At 43.4% G+C, this 27,471-nt stretch overlaps 1 protein-coding gene across 1 annotated transcript in view; it reads right to left on the bottom strand.

Moving 5' to 3' along the window:
- Nucleotides 1-25,960, bottom strand: part of LOC137332457 (PH and SEC7 domain-containing protein 2-like) — a 149,272-nt gene extending 123,312 nt beyond the window's left edge. Inside the window, exons 1-2 of the mRNA XM_067996315.1 lie at nucleotides 25,263-25,960; nucleotides 19,640-20,137 (exon numbers count right to left, since the gene is read on the bottom strand). Coding sequence (XP_067852416.1) covers nucleotides 19,640-20,137; nucleotides 25,263-25,888 — 1,124 coding nt within the window. The 5' untranslated portion in view covers nucleotides 25,889-25,960. The remainder of the gene's footprint in view (nucleotides 1-19,639; nucleotides 20,138-25,262) is intronic.
- Between the last annotated feature and the right edge of the window lie 1,511 nt (nucleotides 25,961-27,471).

Here is a 27,471-nt window from a genome sequence, read left to right on the forward strand (position 1 = left end):
GGAGCCCTTCACAACATCGCTCAGCGGAGAGGGTTACAGGTGGAGGAGCTCGAATGCGCTCATGAAGCATCCTCATGTCTGGCAATATGGAAGACGAGGACGACGACGACTGGCAACTCATTGCCAGAGCAGCAGCACACATGGCTGCTCGTGATGCCAGGGAGTCACAGGTTCTCATGAGATCCGCAAACTGAAGATAGGGAACTACTCAGACCATCTGGATCAACCACCACCACTACAGTACTATAGTAGTTATTCCTCTGGATTACGAGTCCAATAACATAAGTTCAAATCCCGCCAGGGCAGCTGAGGAATGTAAATTCAATTAAATAAAATCTAGAATTAAAATACTGGTATCAGCAATGGTGGCTATGCAACTACCGGATTGTCGTAAAAACCCATCTGGTTCACTAACGTCCTTTAGGGAAGGAAACCTGCTGTCCTTACCCGGTCTGGCCTATGCGACTCCAGACCCACAGCAATGTGGTTGATTCTTAATTGAAATAGCCTAGTAAGCCACTCCGTTGTAAAATCTCGCTTTTTAAAAAAAAAGTCATAAGAATAAAACCGGATGGACCACCCGGCATCGGAGCACTAGGCACCGGACACAACAAAGGCAAACCAAGCCCAGTCAACCCTGCAAAGTCCTCCTCACTAACATCTGGGGACTTGTGCCAAAATTGAGAGTGCTGTCCCACAGACTAGTCAAGCAATAGCTTGACATAGCCATACTCACAATCATACCTTTCAGCCAACATCCCAGGCTCTTGCATCACCATCCATGGGTATGTCCTGTCCCATGGGCAGGACACAGACAGACCAGAAGTGGCGGGACAGTGATATACAGTCAGGAGAGAGTGGCCCTGGGAGTCCTCAACATTGACTCTGGACCCCATGAAATCTCAGGTGAAACATGGTCAAGGAAACCTGCTAATTACCACCTACCGTCCTCCCTCAGCTGATGAATTAGTACTCCTACATGTTGAGCACCACATGGAGGAAGCACTGAGGGTAGCAAGGGCACAGAATGTACTCTGGGTGGGGGACTTCAATGTCCATCACCAAGAGTGGCTCGGTAGCTACTGACAGAGCTGCCCGAGTCCTGAAGGACATAGCTGCCAGACTGGGCCTGCGGCAGGTGGTGAGTGAACAAACACGAGGGAAAAACTTACTTGACCTCGTCGTCACCAATCCACCTGTCGCAAATGCATCTGTCCATGGCAGTATTGGTAGGAGTGACCACCACACAGTCCTCGTGGAGACGAAGTCCCGTCTTCGCACTGAGGACACCATCCAATGTGTTGTGTGGCACTACCACTGTGCTAAATGGGATAGATTCAGAACAGATCGAGCAGCTCAAAACTGGGCATCCATGAGGCGCTGTGGGCCATCAGCAGCAGAATTGTATTCCAGCACAATCTGTAACCTCATGGCCCGGCATATTCCTCACTCTACCATTACCAACAAGCCAGGGGATCAACCCTGGTTCAATGAGGAGTGTAGAACAGCATGCCAGGAGAAGCACCAGGCATACCTAAAAGTGAGATGCCAACCTGGTGAAGCTACAACTCAGGACTACATGCATGCTAAACAGCAGAAGCAACATGCTATAGACAGAGCTAAGCAATTCCACAACCAACACATCAGATCAAAGCTCTGCAGTCCTGCCACATCCAGTAGTGAATGGTGGTGGACAATTAAACAACGAACGGGAGGAGGAGGCTCTTAAACATCCCCATCCTCAATGATGGCGGAGTCCAGCGCATGAGTGCAAAAGACAAGGCTGAAGCGTTTGCAACCATCTTCAGCCAGAAGGGCCGAGTAGATGATCCATCTCGGCCTCCTCTCGATATCCCCACCATCACAGAAGCCAGTCTTCAGCCAATTTGATTCACTCCACGTGATATCAAGAAATGGCTGAGTGCACTGGATACAGCAAAGGCTATGGGCCCCGACAACATGCCGGCTGTAGTGCTGAAGATTTGTGCTCCAGAACTAGCTGCGCCTCTAGCCAAGCTGTTCCAGTACAGCTACAACACTGGCATCTACCCGACAATGTGGATAATTGCCCAGGTATGTCCTCTCCACAAAAAGCAGGACAAATCCAATCCGGCCAATTACCGCCCCATCAGTCTACTCTCAATCAGCAGCAAAGTGATGGAAGAAGTCGTCGACAGTGCTATCAAGCGGCACTTACTCATCAATAACCTGCTCACCGATGCTCAGTTTGGGTTCCGCCAGGACCACTCGGCTCCAGACTTCATTACAGCCTTGGTCCAAAAATGGACAAAAGAGCTGAATTCCAGAGGTGAGGCGAGAGTAACTGCCCTTGACATCAAGGCAGCATTTGAACCGAGTATAGCACCAAGGAGCCCTAGTAAAATTGAAGTCAATGGGAATCAGGGGGAAAACTCTCCAGTGGCTGGAGTCATACCTAGCACAAAAGAAGATGGTAGTGGTTGTTGGAGGCCAATCATCTCTGCCCCAGGGCATTGCTGCAGGAGTTCCTCAGGGCAGTGCCCTAGACCCAACTATCTTCAGCTGCTTCATCAATGACCTTCCCTCCATCAATAAGGTGAGAAATGGGGATGTTCGCTGATGATTGCACATTGTTCAGTTCCATTCGCAACCCCTCAGATAATCAAGCTGTCCGTGCATGCATGCAGCAAGACCTGGACAACATCCAGGCTTGGGCTGATAAGTGGCAAGTAACATTTGTGCCAGACAAATGCCAGGCAATGACCACCTCCCCATGACATTCAACGGCAGTATCATCGCCAAACCCCCACTATCAACATCCTGGGGGTCACCATTGACCAGAAACGTAACTGGACCAGCCACATAAATACTGTGGCTACAAGAGCAGGTCAGAGGCTGGGTATTCTGCAGCGAGTGACTCACCTCCTGACTCCCCAAAGCCTTTCCACCATCTACAAGGCACAATTCAGTAGTGTGATGGAATACTCTCCACTTGCCTGGATGAGTGCAGCTCCAACAACACTCAAGAAGCTCGACACCATCCGGGACAAAGCAGCCCGCTTGACTGGCACCCCATCCACCACCCTAAACATTCACTCCCTTCACCACTGGCGCACCGTGGCTGCAGTGTGTACCATCCACAGGATGCACTGCAGCAACTTGCCAAGGCTTCTTCGACAGCACCTCCCAAACCTGCAACCTCGACCACCTAGAAGGACAAGAGCAGCAGGCACATAGGAACATCACCACCTGCACGTTCCCCTCCAAGTCACACACCATCCCGACTTGGCAATATATCGCTGTTCCTTCATCGTCGCTGGGTCAAAATCCTGGAACTCCCTTCCTAACAGCACTGTGGGAGAACCTTCACCAGACGGACTGCAGCGGTTCAAGAAGGCGGCTCACCACCACCTTCTCAAAGGCAATTAGGGATGGGCAATAAATGCTGGCCTCGCCAGCGATGCTCACATCCCATGAACAAATTTTTTTAAAAAACACCTCCCCCTCCTCCAGTCCTTCAACCACGCATGGACACCCATTTTAAATGCACCCAATGGGTTGGCATCAAATCTTGGCATTCATGATGAAGGACATGAAAGGACACTGTCACAAAAGGGACTCAAGATATGTATGTGATGTGATAAGATGTGGCAGTGGTGGTGACAATTATAACATTTAATATGCATGCAAGAGCAAACAAATATAAATGAAAAAAAAGACATGGCGTCAGACACCCTTGGTAATCACGAAACCTTCACCTTCCTCTTCCTAGCGCTTCAACATGGTGCATCCCCTGCAGCTTCAGCAGAGCTAGTGGCAAGTTGCTCAGATCCCTGTCCTGACTGCTGAGATGCTCTCAGTCTACGACCTCTGGGTTTTGGAGCCGTGAGGGCCCCGCCAAAGACTGCTCCTGCTGCAGCCGTGCAGGGGCAGACTCTGTCATCGGGAGAGGAGGCAGCATTGTGGGTACTGGTTTGGGGGGGGGGGGGCGTGCAACAAGTGAGACATGGGAGCGCTTTGAATGGAGTTCCCACTTTCATATCACCTTTCGCCATCATCCCTCTCCTGGGCCAGGGCCACATCACTCCTACAACTCTGCTGTTCAACAGCTTGGAGCAGATCTGTGATGCCTTGGCTAAAATATCTGGCCGCCTGTTTAAGGCGGCAGACATGCTGGCATCCAATCTGCACGGCCGTTGTCGTGGCCTGAATGGACTCATTTGTGAGCCATGCTTGAAGCTCAATGGAGACTGCCATTCTCTCCATGGCAGACATTCCCGCACTTATTTGTGCCGCCATTCCACTAATGCTGGAGGTGGACTCCTCCATCCTCTCCGCTATCGTGGAGACTGTGTGTAGTTCGCACAGGTGCAGCTGCACCTCATCATTCTCAATGATGGCCCCCGGGATTTAGCATCTGAGCAGAGCTTGGAGAGGAATATGCCCCTGATGCGGACTCCCCACAGCTGTCCCTGCCACCAGTGTCTGCTCGTGCACACCAGGTAACAACCCAACTATCTGCCAGCATGGCTGGTTATGATATGATGGTGCACCCTCATAGGAATGGAGCTCCTCCAAGGAATCACCTTCTTTCATGGCGTGTGCCTCCTCATCAATCCTTGAAGGCCCTGGAAGAGAACATAAAGCAATATTAATAATCATCGCAGAACTTACTTTGCAAAGAGCATATTGAGGTGTGGAACAGGTCAATCACTGATAACATCAATTCATGATTGTGTGAAGGATGTTAAAGTTCTGTCACCAGCCATATACAGGTTGCCAGTCTTGCCATCTGACAGCTGGGCATTCAACTATGCAGCTGAACAACAAGGCTGCCTCCTCCGCCTGTGTCAGGGGAACTACTTATAGTGGCCCCTCTCCAGTCCTAATACTCTCCCGTGTATTTTGCGCTCTCTTCTTCTACAAGGGGAGAAAGAACTGACGTGTGAGTGAGGGTGACGAGGTCACCAGATGGATGCATTGGTTTGGGTGAGGCTGCCAATGAAACAGATGCATCAGAGAGTGACTACCAGACAGATTGATCACATTGCATCACGATTGGGGTGAATGGGAATAGTGGGTTCACAAATGGGGAGGTGAAGAAGTGCACAGAAAGTGATGGTAACTTGATAATGAGACTTAAGTGGGTGTGAGGAGTGATGTGATGGAGTAGGCTTGGCAAGACAAAGTGTGAGGAAGGGGTAATGTGCAGCACTGGATGTAGGTGAGTCAGTAACTGTACTCACTTTTCCTTACCTGGTTAGGTCATTAAAGAGCTTCCTGCGCTGTACTCACTACCTTGCCACGATGCTCCTGCTGCTCAACTCCTCTGCCACCTCCACCCAGGCCTTCTTGGCGGCAGAGGCAGGACGCTTCCTCCGATCAGCCGGCTACAGTATGTCCCTCCTGCTCCTCATACCAGCCAATAGCAACTCAAGAGAAGAATCATTAAAGCTGCCTTAGTCCTTTGGTGCTCCATATCTGCACATTCTTTTCTCCTTCAAAATCTATGGTTGCAATGGCCCTTTAAATACTCCAATTCACATCCCGTCATTCGGGTGCACAGAATGCCCGCTGCGGAGCTTGAAAACGCAAAAGCCAGAAGTTACGTTAAGGGCCTTCAATTTAGTCGCGCTCACTTGAGCCAACGCACGCAAGATTTTTCAGGATTTCCCATGTGACTATGCACATCCCACTGAGTTCCCACCACCATGTTAAAATTATGCCCAAAGTCTCCTGACCAATGGCACAAGAAGAAATTATTGTTGATCTTTATGAATTACTTTTAATTATATAGATATGAATCTGTGGGAAAACCTAGTCACATTTGCAAACCTTACACATGCAAAGTGAACATCACACTTCTGCATTTGATTACTTTTTTTATTAGTTATTTAAGACAAAGAACTTATGTTTCTGCAGTGCTTTTCACCTCTTCAGTGCATAGCAAAGTGCTTCACTGCAAATGAATTACTTTTGAGGAGCAGTAACTGTTATGTAGACAAACATGGTAGCCAATTTGGATACAACAAATGAAATAAATGACTAAATACTCAAACTTTTCCTGATATTGATTGAAGGAGGAATATTGGCCAGGGCACCAGAACTCCCTGCTCTTTTTTGAACAGTACTGTAGGAATGCTGCCCCGTACATTACCTGAAGTATGCCTTTGATGTTCTTAGAGGAAATTACTTAAAATTAAGTTTTATCTTGAAAGCTGACCATACAAAATGGACTTCAGCTGTTAAACTCAGTGCTGGGAAAAGGCTTTTAGCTAACAGAAGCAAAGCTAACCAAAATTCAGGTGTTTTGGTCAGGGAGTTTCCCAAGTAATTTGACCATAGGATCTTCTAAAATAAAGGCCATAAACTAATTAAAGCCATAAAACCTCTAAAGGCACCAGGAAGATCTGTGTTTATATTCAGACATTTCTTAATAGTATGAGACCCCATTATCCCTAACTTAGGTCTCGGGTGGAACACCTATCGAACATAAAGATGTTACCTTTAACCATGTGTGTGAAAAAAAACTCTTGAATTGCTGGATCAGAAGGGCAGTCGTACAAATCATAAACACAAAACGGTAGAAATTGGATAGTGCCGACATGAAGTGGGCGCAGGAAACAATCCCTGCGCCAGAATAGGTAGGTTGAAGGCCTGATCGACATTTGACCTTGGGCTTCATTTAAATTAGACCACCGATGCCAACAGCGTTCCTCGGGTAGATATGGGTGGCGGGGAGGGGGGTAGAGAAAGAGGTGGGGGGGGGGGCACTGAGCATAGGCTGGCAACTGTCTTCAGGATTGCTGTGGAGCCAGGCCTCTTTAAGGACCGCTGGTTATCCTTAAAAAGTAGGCCATTTAGCCTCTTAAGCCATTTCCACCATTCAATGAGATCATGGCTGATCTGTGACCTAACTCCGTATAGCCGCCTTAGCATCTATCAATCTCAGATTTAAAATGAATAATTGAGCTAGCTGGCCCTTCATTAACATATGCAAAGGGGGACTAATGCCTGTTTTATGTATCCACCTAGGTCACCTAAACAATGGGCTTCATGAATTTAGCAGTGGGACCAATGCCATTGCAGATTTGGCGCAGGCAGTCCCATTACTAAATTGATGTGCTTTGTGCACGTTTTATACCCCCATAGTCCATCTTGCTGGGGAAAAAGCTATGCCTCGATGACAGCTATAGGTTTCCACATTTATCAGATTTGACTGGTAGATGGGGGAAGTGATCTTCTGGCACCAATGTCATCCTGACTGGTTAAGTGAATGTAGAGAGACTTCTCTTTAATATTAAGATATAAATATAGAGGGTACTGCATGCCTTGACATGATCAGTGTTAGATAATCAGTAGTCAGCATTAGTAAACAGCCTGTATCAATCTTTTTCTAGAGAGCAAGCTGTTTCTCTCTTTGCCTTTGTGGAAGTAGCAGTCTCTCAGTTGGTTCACTTAGGTTCTCTTTGTTCTGCAAGGACCTTTAACTAGCAGACACAGAAAGGTACGTTTTAGGACAGCGTATTAGGGGACGTACTAGTCAGTTGGATTTGTTTCTACTGACCCAGCAGGGACAACTCCATAACAGCAAACTACCTCTGCTTGTCAGATCCTACAGATAATTGACGGCTTTATTTAAATGGGAAAGGTATATATTTTCCTTTGGCCCAGTTTGTACTGCGAAGGGATGGGAGATGTATCTCACCCAAGCATGCTGTAGCTCTTCAGTTCTTCCTGTTCCACTGTACCATAGCCTGTGTAGAGGTGGATACATGGACATTCAGTGAGGAGAGACTAAACCTCATGTATAGATTTGATGTAAGGATGCTATCAGTATCATTAAGAGAAGTAGTGAGGTCTTGTGTTAGTCATCATCTGATGAATTCCTACAATACAATACATACGAACATAGGAACAGAAGTAGGCCATTTAGCTCCTCAAGCCTGTTCCGCCATTCAATGAGATCATGGATGACCTGTGACCTAACTCCATATATCCGCCTTAGCTCCATATCCATTAATACCTTTGGCTAACAAAAATCTATCAATCTCAGATTTAAAATTAACAATTAAGCTAGCATCAACTGCCGTTTGCGGAAGAGAGTTCCAAACTTCTACCACGCTTTGCGTGTAGAAGTGTTTCCTAACTTCACTCCTGAAAATCCTGGCTCTAATTTTTAGGCTATGTCCCCTAGTCCTAGGCTCCCCAACCAGCAGAAATAGTTTATCTCTACCCTATCAGTTCCCCTTAATACTCTTGAAAACTTTGATCAAATCACCACTTAAACTTCTAAATTCCAGGGAATACAACCCTAGTTTGTGTAATCTCTCGTCATAATGTAACCTTGGAGTCCAGGTATCATTCTAGTAAATCTACATTGCACTCCCTCCAAGGCCAATAAGGTGCGGTGCCCAGAACCGAACACAGTATTCTAGGTGTGGTCTAACCAGGGCTTTGTATAGCTATAGCATAACTTCTACCCCCTTGTATTCTAGTCCTCTAGATATAAAGGCCATTTGCCTTTTTGACTGTTTTTTGTACTTGTCCATGACCTTTTAATGATCTATGTACATGGACCCCCAAGTCTCTTTGGACCTCCACTGTTTCAAGCTTTTCACCATTTAGAAAGTACTCTGATCTATCCTTTTTCGGTCCAAACTGGATGACCTCACAGTTGCCTACATTGAAATCCATTTGCCACAGTTTTGCCCATTCACTTAATCTATTAACATCTCTGTAATTTTATGTTTCCATCTACACAGCTTACAATGTTGCCTATCTTTGTGTCACCAGCAAACTTGGTTATGTGGCTCTCTATCCTGTCATCTAAGTTGTTAATAAATACACTGAATAGTTGAGGCCCCAACACAGATTCTTGTGGGACACCAAATACATTTGGTCTGCTGGAATGTGGTACTTATCCTAAACTCAGGCAGGAACAGCAAATCAAGAATCCAGACAGTCAAAAGTACTCAAAGACAGATACTGAAACAACAGTATTGCAGGCAGCCTGCTGCTTTCTCACCAAATCATGTACTCATTGTATTCACCTTGGAAGGATTAAAGCTTGAGTGCACTCTGACAACATGATGTAGCAAAATACATCTCTAAGTTTTACTCCCATACTTAATGTTTTGTTCTTGTTTGACTCCTGTTTACATCTTTGTCTCTCAAATCAATTGCATTTCCTCTACCTTAAAGTGGTCTACGGCCTCTCTAACTGGAGCACCAGTGCCACTCTGTGGCTCAGCCAACTAAATCTACACATACAATACCTGCCAATTTTTATGCAGGATCACATATCTTCGATCGTCTGAACACTGGTAAAAAGGTATCATGAACTTGATTGATAGATTTAAATGTCAGACACTGCTGAGTTGCTAACTCATGACTACAGTGATGGAAACACTGCTATATTATTAGATTAACTATACATTTAATGTTTGAATTTGATTTTGAAATTGATATGTGCAATATTGTAAAGAAAATTACAAAAAAGGTCATCTATAAATCTCCTATTCAAGAAAGACAAATACTTTTGTGTCTGCCATGAAGAGGGAAACAAAACTAGAGGAAGAGGAAGAATAACTTTTATAATCATGGAAATAGTATAAAAACACCATATGGTAGCATTTAACCAATGTGTTTTAATCATTTTCTACTCAGTAACATCACTATTTGATTGTGACTTTCAGTCCTGTGATAGTAAGAATTTCTGGCAGATACTGAATGGTTCAATGAATCGCAGTATGAATCACACTGCACAAAGGAGCCAGGTAAAACGAAACCTGCTCATGGTAGACATTTTAATTTTGCTGTCCCTTTCCATGGTTTTGCAGGAAAGTATCCTGTACGGCAAACTACAGGAATACACTTTACTGGGTCATATTTATAATATAATTATTATAAAGGTTCAATCCAAATAGCTTCAATTCAAAAATGCAATAGTTATCAATTTTAAAGAAAAAAACTCTTACAATTAAATAAATACATCCAATCTCAGTTTTTCATGAAATACTGCATAATCACTGGAATGAGTGCCCTTTCCCTTTGTCCTCTTTCTCCTTGGAAAAGTTAGGAAAGCCTGTACTTCTGCAATGCAGCCACAGACCACAGGTGATTCAAAGGGTTTAAACTAATTTGGCAGGGGGGTGGGCACCAGGATGAAATATTAGAGAGGAGTAACAAGGTGTAGAGGACTGGGAGGGTCAAGTAGCACTAGAGTAAAGAATAGTTCAGAAACAGGAGGGATCAGACAGGGGGCAAATGCAAGGCAATCTAAGATGAGTTTAGAGAGCATGTGCGTAAATGCACGTAGTGTGGTAAATAAGGTTGGTGAGCTGCAGGTTCAAGTCGCCACATGGGACTATGATATAGTGGTAATAAAGGGGACCAGGCTCAAAGAAGGGGAGAATTGCGTACTTAATATTCCTGGCTACAAGGTATTCAGGGAAGATAGGGAAGGAAAGAAATGAGGGGGGGGGGGGCCGGGAGGGAGGTGGCAGTATTTATCAAATAAACTATTATAGCACTGGGGAGGGATGATGTAGTTGAGGAGTCAAAGACAGGATTTATTTGGTTAGAATAAGGAACAATAGAGGAGCTATTACGCTACTGGGTGTATACTATAGGCCACCAAATAGTGGGGAGGACATAGAGGAGAACATTTGCAGGCAAATTACAGAAAAATGCAGGAACTGTAGAGTAGTGATAATGGGGGACTTCAATTATCCCAATATAGACTGGGACAGTAATACTGTGAAGGGCAAAGAGGAGGAAGAATTCCTGAAATGTGTTGAAGAGAACTTTCTGGAACAGTGTGTTTCCAGCCTAACCAGGAAGGAAACAGTGTTGGATCTCGTTCTGGGAAATGAAGTGGGACAGGTGGAGCATGTTTCAGTGGGGGAGCATTTGGGGAACACTAATCATAATATCATTAGGTTTAGAATAGTTATGGAAAAGGAAAAGGAACAATCAAATGTGAAAATACTTAACTCCTTATTTAAATAGATATAGAGGAGGTATTTAAAAGATGGGCAATGCTCAAAGTAGATATGTCACCCGGTCCAGATGTGATGCATCCTAGGTTACTGAGGGAAGTAAGGATGGAAATTGCGGAGGCTCTGGCTAGAATCTTCCAATCCTGCTTAGATATGGGGCGGTGCCGGAGGACTGGAGGATTGGAAATGTTTCTTCCCTTTTTTGAACAGGGGTGTGAGATAAAACTGGCAATTACAGGCCAGTCAGCCTAACATCGGTGGTGGAGAAAATAAGGAGAAACTATTTCCGGTGGTAGAAGAGTCAGTAACCAGAAGACACAGATTTAAGGTTTTATGGCCGCAGAATGTCCAGCATGACTTCGTAAGGGATTACGTTGCTATGTTAAAATTGTAGTTATGGGGCTCTCCTCTGATTTGGGTTTGTTAGCATCTATTATGTGTCACTTTGTCTTCCAACATTTCAAACTGCTTCTCTGGTTGTAAGTTTGAAGAGCGATAGAGTGATACCCAAGTGTCCACCCTATATCCCAGCTTAGGCGAGAGTAAATGAACATGCAGCTCGGTTTTGCTGTAAGTTTATTTTGTGCACTCACTTTCCAAATACGAATATGACAGTAGTTCCACTTTTAAATGGCAGTAATAATGTGTGTCCTGCTGTAACATGGGCACACGTGAAACTTTGAAAGAACAGCAATGTTTTCTGAGAGTTTAGCATATGCAACCTCGGGCATAGTGTAACAGGTTCAGAGGAAACTCTGTGGGATGCATACTTTGCCCATCTCCCTGGTACAGGGAAGAAATGGCTAGCTTTACTCTGGCAGACTGAGGCCATTAACTTTTTTCCTCATCTGTTCCCTTGTCCATTGGGTGTTGGACACAGTATTAACTCATTGGGCTATCTCCTCTAAAACTGAATTTTTTTTTTTATTCGTTCATGGGATGTGGGCGTCGCTGGCGAGGCCGGCATTTAGTGCCCATCCCTAATTGCCCTCGAGAAGGTGGTGGTGAGCCGCCTTCTTGAACTGCTGCAGTCCGTCTGGTGAAGGTTCTCCCACAATGCTGTTAGGAAGGGAGTTCCAGGATTTTGACCCAGCGACGATGAAGGAACGGCGATATATTTCCAAGTCGGGATGGTGTGTGACTTGGAGGGGGAGGTGCAGGTGGTGCTATTCCCATGTGCCTGCTGCTCTTGTCCTTCTAGGTGGTAGAGGTCGCGGGTTTGGGAGGTGCTGTCGAAGAAGCCTTGGCGAGTTGCTGCAGTGCATCCTGTGGATGGTACACACTGCAGCCACAGTGCGCCGGTGGTGAAGGGAGTGAATGTTTAGGGTGGTGGATGGGGTGCCAATCAAGCGGGATGCTTTATCTTGGATGGTGTCGAGCTTCTTGAGTGTTGTTGGAGCTGCACTCATCCAAGCAAGTGGAGAGTATTCCATCACACTCCTGACTTGTGCCTTGTAGATGGTGGAAAGGCTTTGGGGAGTCAGGAGGTCAGTCGCTCGCCGCAGAATACCCAGCCTCTGACCTGCTCTTGTAGCCACAGTATTTATGTGGCTGGTCCAGTTAAGTTTCTGGTCAATGGTTACCCCCAGGATGTTGATGGTGGGGGATTCGGCAATGGTAATGCTGTTGAATGTCAAGTGGAGGTGGTTAGACTCTCTCTTGTTGGAGATGGTCATTGCCTGACACTTATCTGGCGCGAATGTTACTTGCCACTTATGAGCCCAAGCCTGGATGTTGTCCAAGTCTTGCTGCATGCGGGCACAGACTTCTTCATTATCTGAGGGGATGCGAATGGAACTGAACACTGTGCAATCATCAGCGAACATCCCCATTTCTGACCTTATGATGGAGGGAAGGTCATTGATGAAGCAGCTGAAGATGGTTGGGCCTAGGACACTGCCTTGAGGAACTCCTGCAGCAATGTCCTGGGGCTGAGATGATTGGCCTCCAACAACCACTACCATCTTCCTTTGTGCTAGGTATGACTCCAGCCACTGGAGAGTTTTACCCCTGATTCCCATTGACTTCAACTGAATGCACACTTTTCCTGTGGGGAGGGTGCCCTTGATATCCAAACAGAGCAACCCTCCTTTCCCATTATTCATGCAGAAGCACTTTCAACACAGCAGCTAGAAAGAGGTGTTCTCCCGACATCAGTACATTTTTTTTCTAGCAGAACTTTATAACTAGTGATTTCCTCACTGGACAGAAAAAAGTACAGCCTGTTTAAGAGCTTTCAAATAGCGAGATCCCACCAGCAGGCACAATCTGACGTTGAATATTTAATTATGCGGAAATCGGGATATCTCACCAAGTTGTTCTTGTATAATTTTGGCAAGCAACAAGCTCGTTAAACACCAGACCCTCCACTTCAATGCTAGGAACATAATATAAAACAAAATTTAAAACAATAAATGGGGAAAAGAGAGAGAGAGAAAGAAAAAGGAATGCGAAAGGGAGGACAGGCAGAGCAGAAGTAAACTTTCTAAAATTTTCCATTTTATTTTTAAAAAAATAAACTGTATATTTTATGTTAAACTAAAATGACAGCAATAACGCTATTCCTGATCTCACAACAGTCTCTAGGACACACAACGGCTGGATGAGTTATGTTATCCACTTTGTCAGTAGAAAAAGTTCACCCTCGTGAGAAAACTGTTCCGCACCCCACCAAGGGAGAATAAGATTTCGGTCCTAATAATTAGCTAAATTGTTTTCATTAGTGCATTAGCCATCATTAACCACTATATTAAACTCATATTTGGATACAGAGAGTAGTGGTAAAAGCAATGGAAGTACCTTTACTGCCAAAATTGCAATTTTCAATTTGGTGTTAAGTTGGAGAAAAATTGTGAGCAATCCAAATGCAGCTATGTCACGGCTTTTCCCTGATGATTCAAAAGGCAAATGGATGAGTTCGTATGCTCTTAACCAAAATAAATCAAGAAAGAGTGCCATTAAATAATTTAATTCATCCAGGAAGGATAAGCAAACCACATTTCCATTTAGTTTTCTGTAGTTTATTCATTTTATAGGATGAGACAATACTACCCTCAAAATTCCTGCGTCCCACTTTGCCGACATTAGTGCAGTGGAGTGGAACCCCCCCCCCTCCCCCACCCCACACATCCACCCTTGTCCTCGGCCTGAAGCCCCATCCCAATTCCCAGGGACAGGGTTATTTGCTAGCTGGGGCAAACTGCCAGTGCCTGCTGGTGTGCATCAGTGGCACCCATCTCAGCCCAGCCTGACCCAATCCACTTGAGGCCCCCTCAAGGCCCAAATGAAGGAAACAATGTTTTTTCCTTCTTTAGCTCACACTGGTGCCATTCTTCCACTAGAGACAGCAATCAAACCTTTCTGGGATCAATCATCTTATTCTAACAAAGGTTTAGGATCTTTCCAGGGCCTCACATGAAGTCTCAGCTGGCGTGAGTTTCACTGAGGCCATTTAAGGGCGTAAAGGGAGGAGGTGCCTGGCGGAGTCCGGAAACCCGCCGGCAAGTCTCTGTCACGTGAGGGTTTTCGCCTAATATTCTGGCACGCCACAGGCAGAAATCAGACTTTTGTCCTCTGTGAACTCTGGAATTTCAGTACCTATATTTTATATAGGTCTGCATAAGTTATTTTTTTTAATATATTAGACACACACACACACACACACAGTCCTTTTAGAATGCTTGCTTCTTTTTCCTAGTGGATAAGAAGTACTTGCAAGCAATAGTGTTGGTTAGCAAATAAGAACTGAAGCAAACACTTGAAATGACTGGTTTGATCTAAAAAATTTCAAAAGGAATAGGCACCATTCTTAATTTCCTCTTTATATTCCTTAACTTATATGAAAGAAGTTTAACAAAAAGAAACACTGCGGTGGTTAAATACTAATGAAGAATGAGGGGTGGCCAGTTAAAATCGCCTGTGGATTGCACCTGCCAACGATTTTAACCTGCTCTTCTCAACAAGTTAAGAGGAACACCCACAGGAAACCAGCGGGTCCTTCTTTAAATATGCAAATCGGGCTCCAACGACATCATCGGGGCCCAACTGCTATTTTAACACTAGGCGCGAGCGGGGAAACGCTTGTGGCTTTCCTGCCAGATCCATCAAGCGGGAAGAGGATTTTGGGCCAGAAGAAGCCAAAAAGGTAAGTCTTTTTAATTATTTTGACTTTCTTTATGGGGCCAAGAGATGCAGGAGTGTTCCTCTGGGCCCCACAAGGAAAGTTTAGGCCTTCCCTGCTCGCGGCTCCCCTACCCCAATCAACTTCCCCAAGCGCCGGAGACCGTTCCTTCAGTTCCTGACGGCAGCATACTGCCGCCCAACATTACACTCCCACCCGACGGCCAGCTGCCGCTTCCCGTTGCCTTCAGCAGGATGCTGGCCAGGGCATGTCGATGAAGTCCTGGAGTTTAAAATCTCCCAAGCGTCACGATGCAGAGGTCAGGACAGTTTGTTGCCCACCTCGAACTCGTGCATTAAAAAGATTGAAGGTTTAATGGCACAACTATTTAATGATCTAACATTTAATTATGCCAAAGGGTCTTTCTCAACTGATGAAAAGTTTTTAACTTTGTCAATTTGGCTATATACAAAAGGTGATCCCCAGTTTCAAACTGCTGTCAGGTTTTGGATTTCATTGACCATTTTTCCACAGAAAGATTTTGGGAAAAGTGTTGCTTTTAAATGTTAGGTAGGGGAGGTGGATAGGAAGAGACGTTGAGGAAGAAGAGGCTAGGGAAGAGGGAAGGGAGGGGGGACTAGTGAGAAGGGTACAAGCAAGAGAGGGGAGTGTGGGGGAGAAAGGGAGGAGGGAGGGGAAGAGAGAAACATAGAAAATAAGAGCAGGAGAAGGCCATTCAATATGATCATGGCTGATCCTCTATCTCAATACCATATTCCCGCTCTCTCCCCATACCCCTTGATGCCTTTTGTGTCTAGAAACCTATCTAGCTCCTTCTTAAATATATTCAGTGACTTGGCCTCCACAACCTTCTGTGGTAGAGAATTCCACAGGTTCACCACCCTCAGTGAAGAAATTTCTCCTCATCTCAATCCTGAGACTGTGACCCCTTGTTCTGGACTCCCCAGCCAGGGGAAACCTGTATCCAGTCTGTCTAGCCCTGTCAGAATTTTATGTTTCAATGAAATCCCCTCTCATTCTTCTAAACTCGAGTGAATACAGGCCGAGTCGACCCAATCTCTCCTCATACGACAGTCCTGCCATTCCAGGGATCAGTCTGGTGAACCTTCGCTGCACTCCCTCTATGGCAAGTATATCCTTTTTTAGGTAAGGAGACCAAAACTGCACACAATACTCCAGATGTAGTCTCACCAAAGCCCTATATAACTGCAGTAAGACATCCTTGCTCTTGTATTCAAATCCTCTTGCAATGAAGGCCAACATACCATTTGCCTTCCTAACTGCTTGCTGCACCTGCATGTTTGCTTTCAGTGACTGGTGTACAAGGACACCCAGGTCCCTTTGTACATCAACATTCCCCAATCTATCACCATTTAAATAATACTCTGCCTTTCTGTTTTTCCTTCCGAAGTAGATAACTTCACATTTATCCACATTATACTCCATCTGCCATGTATTTGCCCACTCACTCAACTTGTCTAAATCGCCTTGAAGCCTCTTTGCATCCTCCTCACAACTCACGATCCCACCTAGTTTTGTGTCATCAGCAAACTTGGAAATATTACATTTGGTTCCCTCATCCAAATCATTGATATATATTGTGAATAGCTGGGGCCCAAGCACTGATCCCTGCGGTACCCCACTAGTCACCGCCTGCCACCCCGAAAAAGACCCAGTTATTCCTACTCTCTGTTTCCTGTCTGTTAACCAATTTTTAATCCATGCCAGTATATTACCACCAATTCCATGTGCTTTAATTTTGCACACTAACCTCTGATGTGGGATTTTATCAAAGGCCTTCTGAAAATCCAAATAAACCACATCCACTGGTTCTCCCTTATCTATTCTACTAGTTACACCCTCAAAAAACTCCAGTAGGTTGGTCAAACACGATTTCTCTTTCATAAATCCATGTTGACTTTGTCTAATCCCATTGATATTTTCTAAATGTCCTGTTACCACATCCTTTATAATAGACTAGCATTTTCCCTACTACTGATATTAGGCTAACCGGTCGATAGTCCCTGTTTTCTCTCTCCCTCCTTTTTTAAATAGTGGAGTTACATTTGCCACCCTCCAATCTGCAGGAACTGTTCCATAATCTATAGCATTTTGGAAGATGACAACTAATGCATCCACTATTTCCATGGCTACCTCTTTTAGTACTCTGGGATGCAGATTATCAGGCCCTGGGGATTTATCGGCTTTCAGTCCCATTAATTTCTCCAGCACAATTTTTTTTACTAATACTAATTTCCTTTAATTCCTCCTTCTCACTAGTCCCTTGGTTCCCTCGCATTTCTGGGAAGAAGGAAAGGAAGGAGGAGGAAGGGAATGTGGAGTTGGGTGGCAGAGAGGAGGGGTAGGATAAGGGTGGAAGAGGAGGGAAGAACAGGGGGGGAAATAGAGAGGGAAAGGAGAGGAGAAATGGAAGGGAGGGGGGAAAAGAGATGCAGAGGGGGAAGAGGAAAAGGGAGGAGGAAGAGGCAAGGGCTGGGGTAGAAAGCGAAGGCAATGGGGAGATAGTCAGGGAGATGGGGGGGATAGGAAGGTAAAAGGGAAAGAGAACAACAGCCAGAGGGAGGGATGTGATGAGAAATGCATGCAGGGGAGGAAGCTTACTGTAAAAAGGTGAAATGAAGCAAAGTAGGGGTAGCCTGTGAGGGGCCGCTGCAGTCAGTGAGCGAGTTCAGGTGGGATGGGATTAGCAACCAGTGGGTAGATTAGAATGCAAAATGCAGCCACTGGTGAGAGCATTGGAAAGGGAGATGCAGCCAGTGGAGACCATATGAAAATTGGAGCTAGCTGGGGGTGGAAGGGGTAGGGTAGAGATCGGGTGCAATCTATAAATTTCTGCATGGAGGGGTTCTAGGCCATATGGGAGGTGTGGGTACTTGCTTATGGTATGCTGGGTGGGAAGCTTTTGGTTTGTTCTTCACTTTTTCTTTGTCACTCGTTCTGCTCAAATGCAGGCAGTTCTTCAGGAATTCTGCATCCGTTACCATACGGGTACTACTTAATTATATTGGAAGGAGGGCTCTTGGAATTGAAGGGCTAAAAACTTGTTTCGGCGAAGGACAGAGGAGTGGACAAGAGTGAAGATAGGAGGGGGAAGAAGTCGGGGATCTGCGGAGGCAGGTGTCAAAACCCAGCAAATGCTGCCAACGGAGGGGGAGATGTGCCTTGGCTAGGAATTTAAATGGTGCCTGCGGGATGATATTCAGAAAATGCTGCCAGTGGAGGAGGAAGGACAAGATCCAGTGGACGGTGGTTGCTAGGGTTGGGGGGTGGGGCGGTATAGTGGTTTTCAGTTGCAGATAGTTATGCGCAATGGCTACAAGGGAGTTGGACCAATGTGGTGCTGGGGTTAAGAAATACTACTAGTGTGAAGGGGGTGGGGGGAGAAAGAGAGGGAAGAGTCAGTGCTGAGGCCAGGAATATACTGCCAATAGGAGAGCTGGGGAGTGGACATCAGGAGGTGCGATCATCCAGGATAGAGGGGAAGGCGTTCAACAGCAAGGACTCAGCAGTGAGGCGCTAACAAGGTGGCAGATCTAAACTGACATCTGGAAAGAAGTTTTAATGAAAATACTTAAATTCAGTTTACTATAAAGGCAAACAGACTGAAGCACTGCCACCCAGTGGCTTTGTAATGTAACTGTATGCCTACACAATGCTGTCTCTGGTCCAAAAAACAGTACCAGTAAGGGGTTCAGCTGTTTTAATGTTACAAATGCTAATCACAGCACCAGCAAAAGGCGCAACAGAGACTGCAGATAAATGTTGATATTTTTATCATGGATTTTGCCATAGACAGATCCTGACATAGTTTTCAATGCATTTTGAAACAGCACGTTGCAACCCACAACCTAAACTTATATAGCGCCTTTAATGTAGTAAAACATCCCAAGGCGCTTCACAGGAGCGATTATCAAACAAAATTTGACACTGAGCCACATAAGGAGATATGACGACAGCTGACTAAAAGCTTGGTCAAAGAGGAAGATTTTAAGGAGAGTCTCAAAGGAGGAGAGGTAGAGAGACGGAGAGGTTTAGGGAGGGATTTCCAGAGCTTAGGGCAGCTGATTTTAATGCATAATTTTAATGCATAATAGATTATCTAGACTTGCAAGAAACTTCCATTAGGAAACCAGGATGAAATTTTTTTTTTTTTAAAAAGTACCAGAAGTGGTGCAAACCAGGAATTGATCTGTGAGGTTTATTTCTAGATATTAGAAGCAGGGTAAATGGGGAGAAGTGGCAGTAGCATTTAAGTAGTGGAAATGGGGAAAATTGGGAGGGTTAGGAGATTTATTTAAGTAATAACAGCAAGACAAGCCAGGACTCGGAATTTTTTTTAAATAGTGGGAAGTAGAACCTGGTATGTTGGCAGGGAGTGGCAAAAATGAGCCTCGCTTGGAAGTATTTTGGCTGTGAGCAAATTGCCGGAGTAGGGCTATAACAATACACATCAAAATTAATTTACACTGAAACTGCTTTTACTTAGTCTGTTTACCTGATGGAGTTAACTATCTTGCTGATGTCATCTTCTGGTTCATCTCTCTCTCTGTGTAAACCATTTGGTACTGACTTTAAAGAGGACCTGCTCAGCACATTCTCAGACCTGCTACTAGTGAGTGAGTGTCTCAGTGGACTTTCAAGACTTCCCTCATTCATCTTAGAATGATGTTCCTGGTCATCGCTAACTGCAGCTTCCAGGATTTCTCGCTGTTCAGCAACTTGAACCAGTTTCTGCTGTAGCAGTTCAGGGGTTTCCTTAATTCGTTGTTGAATCAGTGGTGTGAGTGGAGCCTCAAAACTGATACAACTGTCTGACTCATCAGTCAGCGACAATACATCCAAAGAATCCAGGCTACTGTATGAAGTGCCTTTCATAAGATCAGATTCCACAATTCTTTCAAACGTAGAACTGAATCCATCTCGACTGTCCTTCACTTGGACTTGTTCTTTGTCTACAATTGCATCATCAGGCATCACCTCTCCAACTATTAACCTGTCAACAAACCAGCAAAACAAAGAACAAAATTTAGTGACATTTTAAAACTGTTTTTATTTTTACTTAACTCTGTAATAAATGCATTTACTCTTTTACTAAAATACTTCAATGAAAACAAGAAACATTTTGTAAAGGTTATTATGCGGCTTTAATAGTTTTAAAGCATCACTTTTAATTAAATAAGAGTACGTTTGAATTAGTTGTTCATCTCTCAGCTAATAATGTCATTTTAAACAGACTGCAGCTGCACATTCACGTCCACCATTTTTCAGATAATGCACAGTAGCATGATAAATGTTACAGGCTCAGTACTGCACCCATCACTCCAATTTAGAGACTAGGGACAGGCTTGGTTAACAGAACAGTAAACCAACGTAGACTATTTTAAAAGCACTCTCTGCAGAGGTCAGAACATTTTTATCTCTCATTCAAATAATCCACATTGTATCATGGGCACACCCAGCATTTTAGAAGACCCTCACAACCTTGCTTAATGTTTCCAACTTCAATACATTTAACATTTACTGCCTTTTTTGTCGAAGGATGGGTTTCGTTCACTTTACCTCCAATAAGATAGAACTTGGATCAGAGACGCTTCTTCAAGTTGTTGCGTAGCTGTAGTTAGCACGTCTCAGGTGGCGCAAAGTCTGAGTCTGACCTAAGGAGAAAGTCTTGGCCTGAGCTGAGGGTGCAGCTAAAGTAGCGATATGCTCAAGGCCTGAGTCTGGTGCTATAAATGCAAAGTTGCTTCTTGGAGTATAAATGCTGGGCTGTACTAGCTTATGTAAGAGTCTGAAGTAGAGCTATTGCCCGCGTCAGCAGCATGGAGCAGTCTAGGTCTCAGTTTCAGGACAGAGTGTGAAATTGAATAAGTATAGCCCCTGGATGTTATATTATAAAAACACTAATTTATTTGGTATTTTGTGTAAATTTCTCCTAATTGGTTATTCTTCCGTTTTTCACCGTAGTCATGAATACACAGAAATAAAGTACTCGTTTATTTTCAGAATCCACAAATCGATGCAAAAACCAAAATCGATTCCATCAACCTCACTGTTACACTTTAATCTGTCACCAGGACTGATAAAATGTATGGAAAGCTGAGGCACTTAATTTCAACATTTTGTAAACATGCAGGAGATAAGGACATTATATTGGATTTCATTAAAATTATAATTTTTATTCCACTTACTGAAGATGAAAATAAAGCTAGAAGGGTTAAAGAGTGAACTGGATAGTCTCAATTCTTTTTTTCCTGTCTATTTCCATTCTGAAAAGGATCACCTCTCTTTAAAGAAATAATCTTATGACTTGAGACTTATAATAAGAGGCCAATAATGCAGAACAACGCCCAGGTTCCTGAGGTGCTGGGTACACCTGTAGCTGTAAAGTGAGGTCAGCTCATTGAGATGAAACAACAGCACTCCCAGCACAGTGCACATGATGCAGTGGGAGCACACAAGTGTCATGAGGTGGACTATCGCCAGCAGCTCTGAACAGACTGCTAGTCACCTTTAAAAGGGGAACTAGCAACAAATTTAAGAAACAGCAGAATTACACATTATAGAGAGGAAAAACACCATCATTTCAAATTGCAGCTTTGGAGGTGCTTTTGCAGGAGATGCTATAGAGAAAGGTGAATATTTTTGGAGCTGAAGGAAACCTTCCAATCAAGAATATCATCAGAGCAGCCAGGATGGAGGTGTTACATTTTTAGGTTTTTACTCCAGATACTTACTCTTGTTACTTTTGATCTCTGGTTCAACACCACAGATCACAGCAGTAGGCAGACCCTCGCTCCTTAGGACCCAGAGTGTACTTTTACCTTCCCAATATCTAGGCAGTTTTTAGCATGCCCAGGGATCAAACAGAAAACCCTTATCACTCTATTTTGGTTTATGGTTATATCTTGTGCCCTCACATAATCTACCTTGACATCAGAGGGCAGCAGAATAAATACTTCTTTGTTATAGCTTAGGCCACAACTTACCAAACAGTTTTAATAAAAAATAAATGGACAAGTGAACAGAAATAATAACACACTTTTGATTTCCACCACTTACAGGCTTAACTATCCCTCCTCCAAGGAGAGAAAAATAATAGCTATTTCTGCTGTGCTAAACAGCAATGCAAACTGGACCAGACACAAGTTTTCCTAAATAATAGCTTTTCAATGCAGGTTTGCTGTGGACTGTCCATAGAATCTCTCTGATCTATCTTTCTTTCTTCAGGTAAGATTGTTCAATTGGAATAAGACAGGTTGAAATACAAGTGCCACATATCGGAATGTGTACTCTCATGTACAGCTTCACTTGAGTGAATATTGGGAATTGTGGGCATGTTCCTGACAGGTGAAGTGCCACACCCTACATTTGGAAAATCAGCCTATACTTTTCAAAACATGACACAGACAAGGCAAATATGTCTCAAAAAGAGCGGACAGTCAAACATATATTCAAATAAAACCCACGAGATGCTTGTGTTTCACTGAATGGCATTACTCAGGTGCCTGACGCAAACATACAGGGGTAATTGTCTAATTTTGGGCTCCCGGTGAGCAAGGCTCCCTATCAGCAACACAAAGTCAAAGCATCAGAACAAGCTGGGTCATTTTCTGTGAGTGAACCTGGTTGGTAATGCCATATATACACAGAAAAGAAAATTATGATAATTCATAGACAAAAAAGCTTAATTTTTGCAGAGTTACTATTTTCTCATCAGTGGGCTGAACCTCGGAGAAGGTAAGGAAGAAATCTGATAGGCTACAGAAAGTTGCAAGTAAGTGTGGTCACACTTTGCATACTTTAACAACGTTGTGTTACTAGCAGTCAACGCATCATGGAGGGACAACGCACCCGCTCTGGCAACTGCAATGTCACATTTCAGGATTTTTTTGACCATTTTTCCACAGAAGCAATTTGAAAATAAGGGTTCATTACAATGTTCTAATTTTCTAAGCAAAACACATTCCCACAAGTTTTTTAAAATAAAGCACCTGGACAAAAGGTAGTCAATATGTTAAATGTAAATTGTTTTCTCCAAAGACTAAATAATAAACAATTTGTTAGCTTATGTAGGTAGTCGGAGAGCAACTCACACCCATTGTATTGGAAAGTCCTTTGATTGCTGTCTGTCTATGAAGAGGGAGTTAAAAAAAAAGACACAGGGACAGAAAAAAAAGTTATTCAAAAAACAGAAGGCCATGAGGACAAATCGGGGTTGATAAAGGGAAAATAGGGAGGGCCTCTGCAGAGATTTTTTAAAAATGTTAAAAATGCTGGAGGACAGGTAAAAGTCATCTCACAAGTAAGACAACCCGCTGATGTGGAAAGTATGGCATGTCCTTTATTTTGTATTATACAAAGATAAGTTGTACCAATTAAATTATATGCATTTGATCATAACTGTTGCTCTGAATGTTCACTTGTTATAAACTAAAGCAGCTTAACATTTCATATCAAGCCTCATCTCACCAATTGTTCCCTCAGTCTTCCTTGAGAGAGATTGAAGTCGCTTTACCGCCTTCATGTGAAATACAGAATAATCTAATCCAGATCATTATGGGATGCTAATGTTAAATCCCTGGGTTTTACTATCATACAAGGGTAGTGAGAGTCAACTCCCTTAAAAAGTAAGATGCTCAGTTCAGACTGCTTACGTTCAGAATGCAGCGACTGATGCCACTGAACCAGAGGAGATACCTAAGGAAGACTCAAATTTACAACACATGAGCATCCCCATGTTTTACCAAGGCACTCTACATTGGTGCCATCACGATGCTTTGATCATGTGGTCCATGAATGCAACAAACACCAAGCACAATGCACACACAATGTCCCTGCATGTTGACACTTTCATGTAAGCTGGCTGCTGTTCTGGCACTTGGCCAAACATATCTTTTCTTGTATTCCCTATTCCAACACATGTCCTTTTTCTGTCTGCTTGTAGGAGAACACTGTACATAACTGGTGCCAATACATGCAAACAGGAAGAGAATCACAGGTTTCAATTCCTGTCTCCTCAAGAGGCGAAAGCACTGGAAATTCTGAGCGTGGAAGCAATATAGGGAATGGGAGACGATGGAGGTTAGAGACTAGGATCATCCTTTGCTTTTTATACTTTCTCTTGTTTTATTCACACACACATTTATTCACCCACACACAGGCAAACACTGAGATACCGCAATGTGTTGCTATTTAAAAATCTGTTTCAAGGGGCATCTTATTCCTAGAATTCTAAAATATGTTCTTCTTCTCAAAAGGAAAAGGTGGCAGTGCCCAAAGGCTGACCTCAACCAGCCAACTCACAGTACCCAATAGCATCCTTCCTATAGCAGTCAGCACATATATATCCACTCTGGGGTGGCATTGGTGAGTTGCAGGACTAAGCACTTAGTGAAGTACACAACACAAATGAGGAAGAACAAGTGCAGGTGGAATTGGAGGAGCTGCAGCATGCTGGCTGGAAGACCAGCTCAAGGGCTGATCCAACACAAGGAGATACTAGACCGCCTCCACCCCTACAGGCAGACACTGAGACTCAGCAACTATCACCTCATTTGCTCCACTGACTCAGGGCCACGCAGAAAAAAGTAGAAGATACACACCGTACACTTTAACTAAGAGTAAGCATGGAGGCAAGCACACTTGTACCACAAAGAGTTAAGGTGAATAAAATGTGGGTTAACTGGTAATCATGAGTTCTGATATTTGTCTGTATTTACAGCATCTGCATCGTAAACGTGATTCAATGCATGATAGAAATTGGCTGCCATCAATTCCCATGGCCAATTAACAATCAAAACAGAATATATTATAATCACAAAAGCTGATATCAGAAACAGAAATTTCTGTTTCTGATTCAGATTTCCAGCATCTGCAGTACTTGCTTTTAACAAAAAAAATGTATGGCTTTAATATACACAATAATGCATCCAAAAACATTATTTGTGCTTTTTTATACTATCAATAATTTCTATTGTTCCCATACAAGCATAAAACCATACATTCTGTTGGTAACAGGACCACTAATGCAAAATCAAGTGCTGCTGCCATTAACAGTGGCCTATATCTAGGTTATTAAGAAACCTCAGAACTCAAATGCATCTCTTCCAGCAAATTACCTTTGCTGTTCCCCTTCTGCATAACATTTCATCTGTGTATCCTTTCTACATGCCGTGCTTTGCTCCAAAAATATAGTGGTGTCTTTTTTCTCGGCCAACTCCAAGAGTATGACATTTTCTGATCTTTCTCCAGTATCCTCCCCAGCTTTTAAGTCACAAATGATTCCATTTGCCAATACCCCAGTCACTCCCTCAGCAATTTTGCCATCAGCACATTCCATGCCTAGTTCTGCTATCACATCAGCCTCAAGTGCGAGACTAGAAGTATTCTTTATGCCTGATCTATAATCTTGATCCGGCTGCTCAGGCATTCCTTTCACGCTGTGTGCCTCGTTTTCATGTTCAGTTATTGTTCCCAGATGTTCAGGTGCATTGTTTGGTCTCTCATCTCCTACACTTGGGCTTGCATTAACAGTTGGCTGCTCAGCTGTTGCATCTAGACTGTGTTCTGAGCTTAATGTATCCATCTTTAGAAAGATCTGTTCGTGCCCATTTGGAGCTTGATCTTCCGCTGCTGTCAGCTGGTTCTTATTTCTGTTTTGGATAGCTGTTTCTTGCACCAAGGTGTTAATCGTATTCTCTATACCTACCCCTGAGGTATAAGGGGTATTCTTGTCTTGGTTCATGTCAAAATATTATAGAAGGTATGCAATCTTCCAGTTTTTGAAGTGCACTTTGTTCTGTTACGTACAGTTGATAAAGGTGAAACTTTAATCTGTAGGAGAATGAGAGAAGAATGTTTTTCTGAATGAACAGTCTGTAACTGGAAACAGCCAAACATAAATAAAAAAATACTATAGTAAACAGACAGATTACTTATAATGCAATATTTTATAGGAAATAATTCAATAAATTATTCTGGGGGAACTGATTAATTTACATTAAATAATCAAACATATTTTTAAAAAGCAGCCTGATTCAACATATTGAAAAAGACCAAAATGTTGCAACCCTTCTAAAAGGTAACTTCTCAATTTATGATATCTTATTCGTAGTGATTTTTCTTTCATTTTACATTAAATTTCACACACTTCTTATTCAGCTTTTCTGCTGAACACTGTTACAAACCTGCTGCTAATTATTTAAACAAATTACAATCAGCTGGTCTTAATATAACAATTGATACAAGTTCTATTTTTTTTTCTATTTTAAAACAATTATCAATTCTCTCTCTTTTAAGTCATTCTCCCCAAAACCGCACAGTTTCCTAGTGAAAAGAATACACAAGCAATTTCTTTCCGGCGCTCACCCCAATGTAACTCTCTAACCAGCCACACGCAGAGGAACCTCCATTTACTCCTTGTCCCCTTTACCCAGGGGCTTACTTGGACAAATGAACTCAGAATGTACTATGTGAGAAATCACATGTACAAACCCACATCCGACCATTTCATGACACTGTGCACTATGGGTTCTATATCCTACAGTATTTAACACTGCACTCCATTAACTATTGTGAAAGTTAGTTTAAAATCAAAATGCTATGTAATCAATTTGATTTCTGTAAAAACGGGCACGGCTCATCTATTATAGTCCATTTCACAGGGTAGCACTGTCAATGTAAGCTGAGTCCACTCTTCTGATTAGCTACTATAAAAATCATTCTGCACCAATCTTTTAGATTAAAAAAGAAACCAAATACACTAAGAACTCTCTCATTAATATAACTCAGTACTAAAGCAAAATAAAGTTTTTTTCATACAAATGCATTAATAAGTGTAGGTAAATTGAATTATTTCACATTTTCCTAATATATGTCCACACGCAGCACAGAAATATAGCAGTGTTAACTTGAATCGTGGGTTGGAACCGTTGTAATGCTTAGGGGTTTATAAGTTAAGCACATGATCAATAAATCACAACCCCTCCAAAATATAACAAAATCAGGAGCTGCACATTATTACAACATTACATTGGGGGACTGGTCCTTTCACTTCTGGAACCTGGGAAGTGGAATCTAGTACAGGCCGATAGGAAATAGTTCAAAGTAAAATATCTCTGGGCAGTCTCATTGTCTTCTGCTGCCCCCTCCTCCCTCTCCCAGTTCACTTCTCTAACCACCTCTCTTCCCCCCTCCCCCACCTGGGTCCCAATTTCCACTACTTTCCAATCTGCTTGACCAGAGTACTGGACTTGGTGTTGTCTAAAATATATTTAACAAAAAAAAAATGTTCATCTGCCCCCAACAATTTTTCCCCCCACAATGCCA

The sequence above is a fragment of the Heptranchias perlo genome, chromosome 14 (genome assembly GCF_035084215.1).
Source record: "Heptranchias perlo isolate sHepPer1 chromosome 14, sHepPer1.hap1, whole genome shotgun sequence".
Lineage (NCBI taxonomy): Eukaryota > Metazoa > Chordata > Chondrichthyes > Hexanchiformes > Hexanchidae > Heptranchias > Heptranchias perlo.